The sequence below is a fragment of the Micromesistius poutassou genome, assembly GCF_964030765.1.
Source record: "Micromesistius poutassou genome assembly, chromosome: 18".
NCBI lineage: Eukaryota > Metazoa > Chordata > Actinopteri > Gadiformes > Gadidae > Micromesistius > Micromesistius poutassou.
The window spans coordinates 5,647,984-5,662,079 of record NC_140288.1 but is presented as its reverse complement, the minus strand read 5'-3'; the positions used below and the strand labels follow the sequence as shown (position 1 = coordinate 5,662,079).

At 43.9% G+C, this 14,096-nt stretch overlaps 1 protein-coding gene across 1 annotated transcript; it reads left to right on the top strand.

The window, feature by feature from the left end:
- The first annotated feature begins 3,924 nt into the window (after positions 1 to 3,924).
- On the top strand, positions 3,925 to 13,863 carry prkab1a (protein kinase, AMP-activated, beta 1 non-catalytic subunit, a). The gene is made up of 8 exons (XM_084483438.1): positions 3,925 to 3,975; positions 5,040 to 5,215; positions 5,854 to 6,023; positions 6,244 to 6,337; positions 6,773 to 6,887; positions 10,005 to 10,138; positions 10,827 to 10,895; positions 12,897 to 13,863. The coding sequence occupies exons 2-8, from the start codon at positions 5,063 to 5,065 to the stop codon at positions 12,972 to 12,974; spliced, it is 813 nt and encodes a 270-aa protein (XP_084339564.1). The 5' UTR covers positions 3,925 to 3,975; positions 5,040 to 5,062; the 3' UTR covers positions 12,975 to 13,863.
- Positions 13,864 to 14,096: the final 233 nt, after the last annotated feature.

Here is a 14,096-nt window from a genome sequence, read left to right as displayed (position 1 = left end):
GAAAAAATGCTTAAAGTTGACAGAAAACAGGGGTCTGAATGGTTCTGGATCCTTCCCTCATTGAGTTAATCGGCTGTTTTGCTCTCAATCACCATGGACTGATGTGAACCAACAGGATGTGGCAGTGCTGAATAAATGCATGGCATTTACCTTGCTTCCTGTTTGTCTTGACTACTTACGATCTGTTGTTATTATTACTATAGAAAGATGTACCCGTTATCAGACCTGTGTAGAATATAACAGCACAACACAAAAGCAACATGACCATGACATGGTTGTAAATGGTTATTGATAGACCATTTTTCCTACTTCTCTTAAGACAGCTAGGAATACACAAAAGATAAGGGTGATTAACAACATAAAATCATCATACACACTGAGAATCTTATTCAATAGAAAAAAGAGGGTTTGCTAAGACAAATCATTCAAAAAAATGTTTGTTTTCTTACAAATGTGAATGCAGAATGTACAACACCTAAAAGAAGAGGTGTGAATCTTGTAAACGCATGTCAATCATGTCGTTGTTGAATGATAAATAAATCATGGACATACTACACTACTACCATTATAGAGTTTGCTTGGGTGTGCTTGATAGGATAAAGAGAGAGAGAGAGAGAGAGCGGGAGATTGAGAGAGAGGAAGAGAGAGAGAGGGAGAGAGAGAGAGAGTGGGAGAGAGAGAGGGAGATTGATGAAGAACTGTGAAGAGCGATTTTTCTTCCACGGGGATAAGAATGGCCCAGCTCCCAAAGCATTGCTCTGTGTTTTTGTGGCATCAGGGTTGCCACGGGAACACAACTGTGGCAAACTCTAATTAAAAGGAAAGCACAGAGTGACAGAAATGTCCTCTGCTTCTCCCTCCCTTTGTATTAAACACCACTCAGCTTCATAACGCTTTAATAAGGCTGCTTTCAGGCCTAGAGGCTACACCAGATACCAGTTATAGTGAGGATACAAATGGAATTCTGTGGCTGCTTTTTGGCCTCTATAATACCCAGTCTGTGAAAGTGAGTAAAATACACATGTTGAAAAAGCAATGCTTCCCCATGCATCCAACCCATGTGCCAGTATTACGTCACCAAAACAGGTGGCCACCCTAACACATGTTAGAAAGATGATCTATGGTTTTCACAAAGATGACGACTCTAATGTCCTTCTATGTTCATCGGTGTGGGTGTGTGTGTGTGTGTGTGTGGGTGTGTGTGTGTGTGTGTGTGTGTGTGTGTGTTACCAGCAAGCAAACCGCCAACCTGGTGTGTGATCTGATGACGTTCATTCTATTGGCCTAAAGGTTATCCAGACTGTGTGTGTGTGCGTGTGTGTGTGTGTGTGTGTGTGTGTGTGTGTGTGTGTGCATGTGTGCGTCTGTATGTGTTTGTGTGTTTGTGTGTGTGTGTGTGTGTGTGTGTGTTTGTGTGTGTGTGTGTGTGTGTGTGCATATATATGCCCACTTTTGTGTGTATGTGTGTGTGAGTGTGTTTGCGAGCGTGTGTGTGCGCACGCATGCGTGTGTGTGTGTGTGTGTGTGTGTGTGTGTGTGTGTGTGTGCATCCTTGCCTGCATGCATATGTGTGTATGTGTGGGTCTCTGTGTGTGTGTGTGTGTGTGTGTGTGTGGGTTGACAGCTGCTCTGCGATACACATGGCTCCATGGGGATGTGAATGCTGAGTACGAACACAGACCACGGAGCCAGTCTGCTGGTGCGTCCGCCGCGGTTCAGACGATGCCTTCGACCTGAACATCAGTATCAATCAGAACCGTCAACCGCGCAGCAGACATCGTCAGAATCCCCGCCTGGGTTCCCACTGCAGCGGTTATCTCAGACCCATTTTCTGCTTCACCGGTCCCCCTGGATTCTTCTAAACGGTAGCCTCTCACTGGTTATTATTACTATAGAAAGATATACGTTATCAGACCTGTGTGGAATGTAACAGCACAAATGTGAATGCAGAATGTGCAACACTTAAAAGCAGAAGTGTGAATCTTGTAAACACATGTCCATCATGTTGTGGGTGAATGATAAATAAATCAGTGTCTCTGTGTCTGTTTGACCTGGAGCTGGGAATCGCTGCTCCATCCGTCCTCTTGGGAGAGCTGGCAGGCCTTTCAGTAACAACCAAAGTAGGGTAAACACGTAACATTTGGACACACAACAGCTCGGCTGCAGAACAGTGAGAATAAACAGAGTGAGAAACATCAATATGAAATAGAGTTGGCTGAGGGTAAAACACAAGGTCCCATCGATAAAGTTGTGTTTACCATCGATAAAGCTATTCAACAAAAACACATTTTGTAAAGAAAGAAAGGGAGATGGATCGATGGACCGATGGCTGGAGATGAAAGGATAGATAGTTAAAGAGATAGATAGATAGATGGATAGATGGATAGATAGATAGATAGATAGATAGATAGATAGATAGATAGATATGTACTTTATATAGATAGATAGACAGACAGACAAATAATCTGATTGTTATTTATACACAACATAGATGTGTTTGTGTCTCTTTGGCAACAAGATTTAACCAATCGAATCAGTTCGATAAAGAAAGTAGGCGAGAGAGGGAGCGAGAGAGTGAGAGAGCGAGAGAGTGAGAGAGAGTTTTGAGAAAGAGAGATAGAGAGAGAGAGAGAGAGAGAGAGGAAGAAAGAAGGTTTTGAGAGAGAGAGAGAGAGAGAGAGGAAGAAAGAGGGTTTTGAGAGAGAGAGAGAGAGAGAGAGAGAGAGAGAGAGAGAGAGAGAGAGAATGCAAGAGGGGTTTTTGAGAGAGAGAGAGAGAGAGAGAGAATAATGGGAAGGAGGACGATGGCAGATTTTTAACTTGAAAACCAAACCCCAACTCCCGGTCTTTTGTTCTCACAAATCCATTTTGTTGCTGCCACCTCCACAAACAACCCGACGCCCCGGCCTCCAGGGGAGACGTGGCCCACACGCAGGGTCTCTGCCGCTGACGGGAGCCAAAGACAGCTGTCTGGTCCCCGGGGCGCCCATACACACACACACACACACACACACGCACGCACGCACGCACGCACGCACGGACGCACGGACGCACGCACACACACACACACACGCACGCACACGCGCACGCACGCACACACACACACACACACACACACACACACACACACACACACACACACACACACACACACACACACACACACACACACACATGCACACACCATTTTCTGAGTGCATTATTTTAGAGGCTATTTTATTAAATATTTAGGAGTGCCAGTGAAAGCTTTACAGGGTGTTATACAGACACATTCTCCTTTCCACATTTCTGCAAGGGTTAAACACCAACCTTGGGTTAAACTAGACAAATATCTCAAGTGATCTGAGTCAACGTGGCAACTACAATAATTAACTAAATGAAATATTTATAAGGTAAAAATGATCAAATATGATAAAGGCAACACAATAATAATTTGCTGCCATCAGTTCAATCAATGTCTCTGGTTTCATTCTACGGCTGATGGTGAACTACACTCCCATCTAGTGGGCAAAATACAAAAATACACTATGCAGCTCTGCATTTCATCCCCATGTTACACAATTTGACCAGACTGATACAATACACACATTGGGTAATTTCTAACGCATGATGGTTACAATAAAAAAGATAAGACAAACAAATGTTGTGCCAAAATGTTGGGTTTTGCAAAGAAAAAAAAGGGAGACCGTTTTCCAATACATTAGGATCATTTGGCCATACAGCCAGTTGTGATGAAAACATTAAAAGATAACAACTAAATGATTAATTTCTAATATAACCCAATTTGTTGCCTTTCAAATCAAGTGCGCATGAGTTTACTGCCACACGCATGCGCATTGCCCTACCGAATGTTTTGTATGTGCTGATGGCATCTGATATGCGCATGCGTATTGCCCTACCGAATGTTTTGTACTTGCGGCTGGCGTCTGAAATGATAAACTGACGCCGACACGGATCGATATTTCTAATTTTCAGGTGAGGTTGTCATTCGGCGTTTCATTTTCGAAAACAGTGTGTAAGAAGACAATTTATTGGCACAAATGCATACCGTCTTATAGCGCATGCCAACATTTACAGTTTAGAATATTTAATTTAGTACATTTGAATTGTGGTTCTGCGCCCACAAGTCCTGGCCACTGGTTTTCCTCCATGGATGTCTGTTGGGATCTGTGGTTCTCTGGTTTTACTGGGACTGGAGAACCATAGATCCCACCAGTACTGGCCATTTGTTTTCCTCCATGGCTGTCTTCTGGTTTCTATGATGCTCTGGTCTTACTGGGACCAGTGTCGTGGATGTCATTTCCATCTATGCAACATGCTGCGTTTAACAGGATGACCCATCGCCTGGTGCTCTATAGTCGGCCTTTGGTCGTCCCAGAGGCAATGCGTTGGGTTGCATGGTCGATTTAAACAGTATTAACAATGAATGAAATAATAATAAAAGAATAATACAATTCATATCATGATCATATGATTATTACGGTGCATGACTCAATGATGTTGTCAAATTTATAATCAATGTGGAGTCAAAGGTCATGTCAATGATATGCCTATGTACGTTTTTTTTGTACATATTTTTCTTGTCGTGTCGTTATGCTTTGATGATTTTTTTTTGTGTTCGTATTTGTTCTTATATTTTATTTTCTACACCCTGATCTAAGTATTATTTTTCTATCTTGAGCAGAAAAAAATGTATAGTCAAATGAAGAAAGACAGTTAATGAACCTCCGTTCTTGATTAATAACAACACTTTACACTACACTTTACACTACCCCTCATTACTTATTATTACTTATTACTTACTTACTTACCACTTGGTACCACCACTTATTACCTCTTAGTTTCTCTTATTATTGCTTATTTATTTTATTAGCATTATTATGTATTATTGTGATCTATGCTGCACCTTATTTTAATCATATTTTTTATTTTGTATTGTTGCTGCTATGTGTCTGTTGAGGAACCACGCCTAAGAATTGTACTTAACTAATAAAAGTAATCCTGATTCTGGTTCACTGACGAGGGGTTTCTGTGCACAGTGACCTGGGCCTAGCGGAGGACGATGGGGAACACGAGCAGCGACAGAGCCGTGGGGGGTCACGGGGGGGAGAAGACCCACCGGCGGGACAGCAGGGGGGCCAAGGACGGGGAGCGGCCCAAGATCCTGATGGACAGCCCAGAGGACGCCGACATATTCCACGGGGAAGACATCAAAGTAAGCGGGCCGATGGAGAAACGGAACAACACACGTTGTCTCGTGTTGCGATCCCGGAGTGTCGAAGGGTTACGCTTGTTCTGCAGTACCTTAAGAAGTAGTTAATGTTTGATTGGTCAGGTCGGTTTTATTTGTATCTTTTTTTCTTTGTTAGTGACCTTGATATTTGGTCTTTGTATAGTGACCTTGATGGTCTTAAAAAGTCCTCAATCACATGCTTACCTTTTACAACCCCCCCTAACCCGAGTCAAATCAAACTTTATTAACAGAGCACTCATTGTGTGAAACGGCAACACATATTGCTTAACAAGGAAAACAAATCTACAATAAATTGGTTTAAAACAGAAAGTCACCTTATGAATCCCAGAGGTACATTTGAACAAATCACAATAAGAAGTACTTTACAAGTGAAACGACATGACTGGAAATACAGTGTCTTCCTATGTCTTCTAGAGGAAGAGGAGTACCTGATATACAGTGTCTTCCTGTGTCTTCTAGAGACAGAGCAGTACCTGATATACAGTGTCTTCCTGTGTCTTCTAGAGACAGAGGAGTACCTGATATACAGTGTCTTCCGGTGTCTTCTAGAGACAGAGGAGCACCTGATATACATTCCTGTGTCTTCCTGTGTGTTTCAGGCTCCTCTAGAGAAGGAGGAGTACTTGGCCTGGCAGCAGGACCTGGAGGCTGATGATAAGGGTCTGACTGTGGACCGGCCCACCGTGTTTCGCTGGACGGGGGACGGGAAGGAGGTGTTCCTCTCTGGCTCCTTCAACAACTGGACCAACAAGATCCCCCTGATCAGGAGGTGAGACGCCAGAGAAAGCTCAACGCTAAAGATCAATTAAAAATTGCTTCATGGCATTTCTTGTGTAAAACTTGTATTCGATACTTGAGTACTTTGAATGTGTAGGCTTTGAATATTGTGGACTTGCAACCATATCAAAATGAGTGAGTTATCGTTAACTCCATATCTAAGTGTTTCCTCTCCTCAGAACCACTGTTGTGTTGTTGCTTATGTCCTCCAGTCAGAACAACTTTGTGGCCATCGTGGATCTGCCAGAAGGGGAACACCAGTATAAGTTCTATGTGGACGGCCAGTGGACTCATGACCCCACTGAGGTGAACAACCCTGCTACCGAAACACGGACCAAACTCAAACATTATTCACCGGCTAACTCAGTGCTTAAGTCCAAGTGTTTCTGGACTAGAGCTGCGCAGACCTAACCGTCCATCATTTATATTCAACAGAGGTTCACGTTCAGATGTCCTCAATCTCCACATTCACACTACAATCATACAAGAAGAACCCTGAGCGATGACAATTCCACATCACGTTTCAACCAATATTACTTCAACTTTGATAACATTTCATTTTAAGAGACAAACAAAATAGAAGAATCTTTCTTTACTACAGTCTCTAGTGATGGTACTGATACTATAGTCTCAAACGTAATGAAGACTCTTTCTTTACTACAGTCTCTAGTGATGGTCGGTGGGTGGTCGGGTCGTGGCTGATGTTCCTACTGTTTTGGTTTTGATGTTCTCTTGCTCCAGCCGGTGGTGACAAACCAGCTGGGCACGGTCAACAACCTGATCCAGGTGAAGAACACAGACTTCGAGGTGTTCGACGCGCTCATGGTGGACTCCCAGAAGTGCTCCGACATGTCAGGTGAGGCCCCTCGCTCAATGGTTAATGGTTAACGGACGGCATTTATAGAGCGCTTTTCTAACCAGTGGCCGCTCAAAGCGCTTTACAATATCGCCTCACATTCACCCATTCATGCACACACGACATGGAGTCGACCACGCAGGGCGACAGCCAGCGGGTCAGGAGCAGTCAGGGTGAGGGCGTCTCGCTCAGGGTCACCTCCACACTCAGCTAGGAGGAGGAGCCGGGGATCGAACTAGCAACCTTTCCGGTTACCAGCCGACCCGCTCTACCTCCTGAGCCACATGCCGCCGCTCAACCCTCCCTGTCGCTGTATTTGCGCTACGCCAGTTAACGTAATGCCTGCTTGTTAGCTAGCAGTCTCGGTAGCGTTCGTAATGCTAACGGTGTCGAAAAAGAGCACCATCTTCCACACGGTCACGCTTAACGAATACAGACTAAATACAAAAGCCCCAGCTTGGTGAACGGGAATCTTAATAATTAGGGCTGATAAGTAATACAGTTAATCACAGAACTGTTCATGATTAATCACATATTTCAAATAGTAGAGTTGACGTGTGTTTCTCTGTGTGTATGGAGGTTCAATAATAGTTGTATGTTTGTGGAACTGTAAAGAAAAGCATGCTGAACTTGTAAGAGGAAACAAAAGGTTACTCATTTATTTTATAATATAGTGGTTCCTATCGTTTACTGGTGTTCCTTGAGGCAAGACTGGGTGTGCTCTGAAATGAGTGCGGTTGAATACATAATCTAGGTTACTAGGTTACTAATATAATTGCTACGGTTTATGATTTGTTTTATTAGTTATGGATTCATGTCAATACGTTCGGTAGTTGACAACCTGTATCCATGAGAGGTCCTTTTGGTAGGCTGCTGTGTGAATTATTGCAGAATATTGTGTACGTAATACTTGTAATACTAATACGTATACTAAAAAACTACCTGTTTTTCATAATCAACCCTATAACTGTAAATCGGCGTGCCTTGAGTTTCTGAGTTTCATCGTTGTGCGCTAAGCCCCTGAGAGGTTGTGTAACAGATCAATAATTAAACCACTGAAAGTGATGTAGTAAAGTAATGGTTATGTAACAAAAACGAAAACTTTGAAAGTGTTTCATAAACTCTTTTCATAAACTAAACATGAGATGTGTGACATGTTAACTAAGCAACTTTTCTTTTGCTAAGCAACTAAGCAATTTTTACTTTTAGTCGAAGACTTCTTCAAACAAAATGTGTTTTGGCAGACCAGGGTGCACTTCTTCAGCTTTATATAAGCCTGATGATTTACGGGCCATCGCATTGCTGCCTCTCCAGTTTCTTGGGTTTATGATGTTGCCGACTGAAGTGTTTGAAACGCAACTTAATACCTTCCTTAAGGGTCGGTCACACCCAATCCAAAGTCAATGGGGCGGAGGCTTGGCGCTTGCCTCAGTCCGGTGGGACCCCTCTTAAAGTGCTCCGTGATTACCTCTCGTTAAGCAGTGAGCCCCTCGTCAGCTCTCAGAGTCGGCCCTGCCAATGTTCTCCTAGGGCGTTGAGTGTTGAAGCCCGACCTAGCACACGGATACCCCACCTTGGCGCTGGCCTCCAAGGTCAAACTGTTTCATCTTTGACCCCGGTTGCAGATTAACAGAAATATTCAACAGAAAAATTTGTTAAGAGCAATAAACGGTTGTCTCACATTTACATTGAGATTTAGGGCATTTAGCAGACGTTTTCATCCAAAGCGACTTCAATAAGTCAGAAGAAGGTGCAACAATATGTCACAACAATATGAAGGTGCAATAATATATGTTACAGTAAGGATGTTCATAGGACCAAGTACAAAGTACTAACGATCGTTAGGTTAACCCATTCCCCGTATACAACAAAGATAGCTAGGATAAAATGCTACACAACTAAGTACTATAACTAAGTACGTCATACAATACATTAAGTGCCAGGACGTACAACATACAATAGGTCTTATGGTTGGGTATTTCCCAGCAATGCCAGACATGCGTTTACCATTTTAAGGTTTCGGTTAATGGTGAGCATTAATGTTGAAAGCCCTCTGTGTAATACATGACTGAGTCATAATGCACATGTGAATGTTCAGTGTTCTACTCATGCATATTGACAGCACACAAGTGCAATTTAAATTCTCTATTACTTTTTAAGTACACAACACTCATACAACTTGAGTACATGGTTACATACAAAGCAGTATGCAACTATGTAACCATGGTGTGTGTGCTATGTGAGCAGAACATACTACTTAACATTTAAATCAATGACGTCATCCTCAATACTTAACCCTTACCCTCTAATGGATCTCTGTAATGTGCACATGGATGCCAACTTTTTCCAATGTGTCAGTTTTAAAAAGGTATATATTTTGGGGGATTTTTTGTGCCTCCACGGACCGGACATTAAAGAGAGACAGGAAAGCGTATCAGAGATGAGAATGTAGCATAGGGACCCCCCACGAGGTGGGAATCGAACCTAGGTCGCTGCGTGACGTAGGCGCGTGGTTAGCGCGCTAGCAGGTTGAGCCACATCGTCGGCCAACTTTTTATGCGTAAACGCCATCGGTGGCGACATCCAGACATGAAAGGGTTCGGCAAGACCAAAGGTTACGTAACGTAGCCTCCCTGGAACCAAATGTTCCCGGAGGAGAGTGGCGGCCTGTCGGGACAGATTAACCCCGCTGGAGGAAGGGCTCTCCGGATGGTTAGGCGGACGGCTCTGCAGGTGCGACTGCGGCGCGGGAGTCTGGGTAATGAGAGAGAGGGAGGTCGAGGTGCACTTGAGCCAAACAGCCTCCTCCTTCACTCCTCATTACTCCACAACGAGAGTGGAACTGTGTGTGTGTGTGTGTGTGTGTGTGTGTGTGTGTGTGTGTGTGTGTGTGTGTGTGTGTGTGTGTGTGTGTGTGCGTCTGTCTGCGCATGTGTGTGTCTGTGTCTTTGTCTGTCTGTCTGTGCGTGTGTGAGTGTGTAGGCACGCGTGCGTGTGTGTGCGTGCCTAACTGGACAAATAAGTAGAGCTTGTTGTTTTCAAGTGCGTCAAGCAGCAGCTGTGTCTAACAGTGCCTTATAGACTCCATTTCCCATGGTGCTTTACGTCTCTGTCCAGACCTCTCCAGCTCCCCCCCCGGGCCGTACCACCAGGACGCCTACACCCCCAAACAGGAGGAGAAGTTCAAGTCTCCCCCCATCCTACCTCCACACCTGCTGCAGGTCATCCTGAACAAAGACACCGGCATCTCGGTGAGTGGACAAGAGCGAGATGTACAGATAGATAGAAGGAGAGATAACAACTTTATTAACCTCCCAGAGGGGGAATCCCTTTGTTACAACCGCCCAGCAGCAGTGGAAAACACAGGATAATGCTGCCTTCACGTGCTGTGGAAAAGACTATCCTTTCCATTTGTGAACTGGAAATGACGAGTGCGTTGTGTTCAAGTGCTTTTATTGTGGTAGTGAAATGAAACATGGCGGACCCACAGATCCTGACCTGTTTACTGTTGAAAAGGTCAAAGGTTATCTAATCTCGGCAGCTCGTGGATCAAAATATTCTACGAGCTCTCCAGTGGAAATGACGACGTGAGTGAGGGGGTGTTCATGTGCAATTTTCACGTCGGCTTTTGGTATTAACCATAATTTCCAGAGCACGTGAAGGCACCATAAGATACAACACAATAAAAATACAAATGAGAACAAAAATAGATGCTAAAGTAAGGACAACAAAGGGAAGACGACACAAGAACCACCAGACATCACAAGTGGCTTCATTAGTCCTTACAAGCTGTTTTAGTATCAATCCACTTGTGGTATCACAAGTATCATGTCTGTCACACACCTGGGAGGACACACCCACTTCTGATGTCACACATGGGTCTTTTTTAATGGAAGTCCCTTCAGTCATGTTTTTAAAGGTTTTCTCCTGTTGCCACAGTGTGACCCTGCACTGCTTCCGGAGCCAAACCATGTGATGCTCAACCACCTCTACGCCCTCTCTATCAAGGTAACTCCGTCACACACCCGCCGCAGATACAATCTTATGATTACACTTCTCACCTCATCCCAGCATCTCCTTTGGGAGAGGGAAGCCTCGGGAAGAACGTTCCTAATCCCCTGAAAGCCTTGGCGATGCATGTTCCAGGGTTATGGTGAATCTTTTTGAAATACATAATCTTAAGATATTAATATGGCTACGAAGCCTTATCCTGAAATATGCCTAATTTGCAGGCTAAACATTAGGGGTGGACGATATTGATTTTTTGAACCCGATATCGATATCGATAACTTTCTGCTCCTCAAGGTCGATACCGATATCAATAACCGATAATTATTTTTAAAATGTATATTCCTGTAGTTTTGACCTAACCAGATTTATCATGACATGAGCATTACTACTATGAACAAAACAAAGCCAAGACAACAGTTTTGACTCTTCAAATAAAGTGACCATATTTATTTAATAATAAATATACAATTTGAGTCAATCACAAAATTCACATTCAGTCAATGTCATTAACAATGTGTTTCCCTGAACAATGAGTGAACTAAAAACCAACAGGTATTGTGCTTTGTCAGCAGATAAAACATTTGACGCTAGAGAATGAGGAGTCACGTGATTTTTGGGGAGGGGAGGGGTTTGAGCCCGTCCGCCATGATGGCATCCACGGCTATCGGTTGCCAGGGGCAACGTTGTCAGAGCGGCATAGAGACAGATGAGGAAATACGCAACATAGAGACGCAGGAGACATTACGGTTATCCAACATGATAGATATTTTCGGAATGTTGAGTGAAGGGCAATTTCCACCAGAACCGTCACGGAAGCGGCACGGCAAGAAAAACGTTTGCCGAAGACATTAGAAACCATTATAGTCAACGTAGGCTATTCCACTGGATACGGCAGCGGCACGGCACCGTCCCCAAACCGGCACTGCTTTTTTTGAAAGTTGCCGGTTCGCAGCCATGTCTCAGAACACTTGTACAGCCATTCCGTTTATGATCTTTATTCATTAATTGCGCCATGGCCGAACTGACACGGATATTCTCTGATATTTTGTAAGCATAAGCACCGCGGAAACGACAAGGGAAAAGGGCTGGTCGTCAAGTGCCACCATTTCTGTGATCAAGTTAGAGATCGCTTGAGCCCTTGGGTCATCTCTGTCAAACTTCTTTAATTTTGCAAACGCCTCGTCAATAGGTACAAGCCCCGCCGGTTCCTTTGCAGCTGGCTTTGGATTCGCAGCAGCTCTAGCTGCTTGCGCGTCCTTGTAGGCTTTTAACAAACCATGGTAGCGGTGGTGATGTATCAGATGACTTATTAGGTTGGATGTGTTATAGCTTGGTACCCTTCTCCCTCCTCGTGGAACTTCTGCATTGCATTTGTTACAAATAGCAAGCGAACTGTTTTCCTCCGAAACTGAAAAAGTCCCACACTACCGACGCCATGTTTGTTTACTACCATGCTGCTTCTGAAAGTTACGTGACTACGTCACAGCCAGGCTTGAGAAAGGGAGCGCTCGATTTGTGAAAAACTCCCTCTTCCTAAACCATACGCTATCATTGTATTATCGGAGCTATCAATAATTTTATCGGGTTTATCGGGATGACGTCATAATTGCTGATATCGGCCCGATAATTATCGGGACGATAATTATCGGACATCCCTACTAAACATACAACTAGACGCACCGTCAAAAGTGTCACAAACTGACTAAATAATTGGACACAAATAGTGTTGCATTTCTTTTAAATTTGTTGTTGTGTACTTTAGGATTTGAAATCTATTTGTTTCTTCTTTAACAATGATCTTCCCACTCATTCTGTTTGTGTTCAGACCGTGTTACTTACCACAGTTAAAACATCAAAACCAACTGTTGAAAGACTAGAACAACTAGAACCAACACTTTGCACTGTCGGCGTTTAAAGGACTGCCGCTAGCTAACCCTAGGCTAACATCCAGGTGTTAAGGCCTACAGCTATCTTACACTGTGTGTATTTCTCCATCAGGACGGCGTGATGGTTCTCAGCGCGACGCACCGCTACAAGAAGAAGTATGTCACCACGTTGCTCTACAAGCCCATCTGACTAATTGGGACTCGTATCTGGGTAACCGAAGACACACACCTGTATATGTGTATACTGAATGTACAAACGCACTGCGCCACGCAGCAGAACCACCGAGATTCTGATCAGCTGAATCACAGCCCAAGGCATCCTATTTCTATATATGCAGAGTTACCTTATCAATCCACTTCTTCATGTCAGTGCGGTGTTGTAGACAGAGAGGACACTGGCCAATCACAGAGCTTCAAACCCCTGAAACAAGGGGAGCCATGGCAACGACTGCAACGTTTATGTTTATGAGATATAGTTATTTCATAGGGCAGAAAAGTGATTGTTATCCTAATTGACCAGCATAGTTCTTATCTTTCGTTTTAAGTTGCAGCTTGAGCCCTGTATCGTATGAGACCGTGTTGACATGCAGAACAGGATCTTCACGAGTCCTGGCTTGGGTTTCACCTCCTCCCCTCCTCCTCCTCCTCCTCCTGCACACGCTGCAGCCTGTGAGCGTTAATGACTCTGTATACAGCCCCTAGGGAGCACACACGCAATCCAAATCTGATCAATTTGGCTATGGATTCAAAGTCTATTTCTTTTCTTTTTTTTTCACGGAAGCGGTGGTGGGTTCGAAATCTTCCCTCTCTGATGTTGTGCCCGGTCATACTGAGATAACCCGCGCCTCGCCCAGGAAATGATTGAATTCACACAACTATAGATTGACGATTAAACAGTTGAATCACACGGTGGGATTTAATATTGTATGTCAATGAGACCTTAATTAACCTCTGGGCAGGAGGAAGTCATTAAAATGGTCCAAGCTGTTTTTTTTAGGGACAGTGTTTATGTTTACCCTCCACTCTGTGTCTGTTAATCGTTAATTCAGGTCAGTTGATGACGTTTCCGAATGCAAATGAGCTGTGTACTTATCTTATCTGTCCCCATCGCTGCCCTCCTTTTCTTTTCACCTCACTGAACATCCATTGTTTCTTAAGCTAGTAGACTTGCTGAGGTGACAAGGTCGTAGTGCAGGACTGAACTGACCTGACGTCTGTGTGTGCATATGACATGTTGTGGGACGAGGAGGTCTGCACTCGGCTGGCCCCTAATCATGATGTCATTCTCTGTACAGGCTGCGAAAAGAGAGAG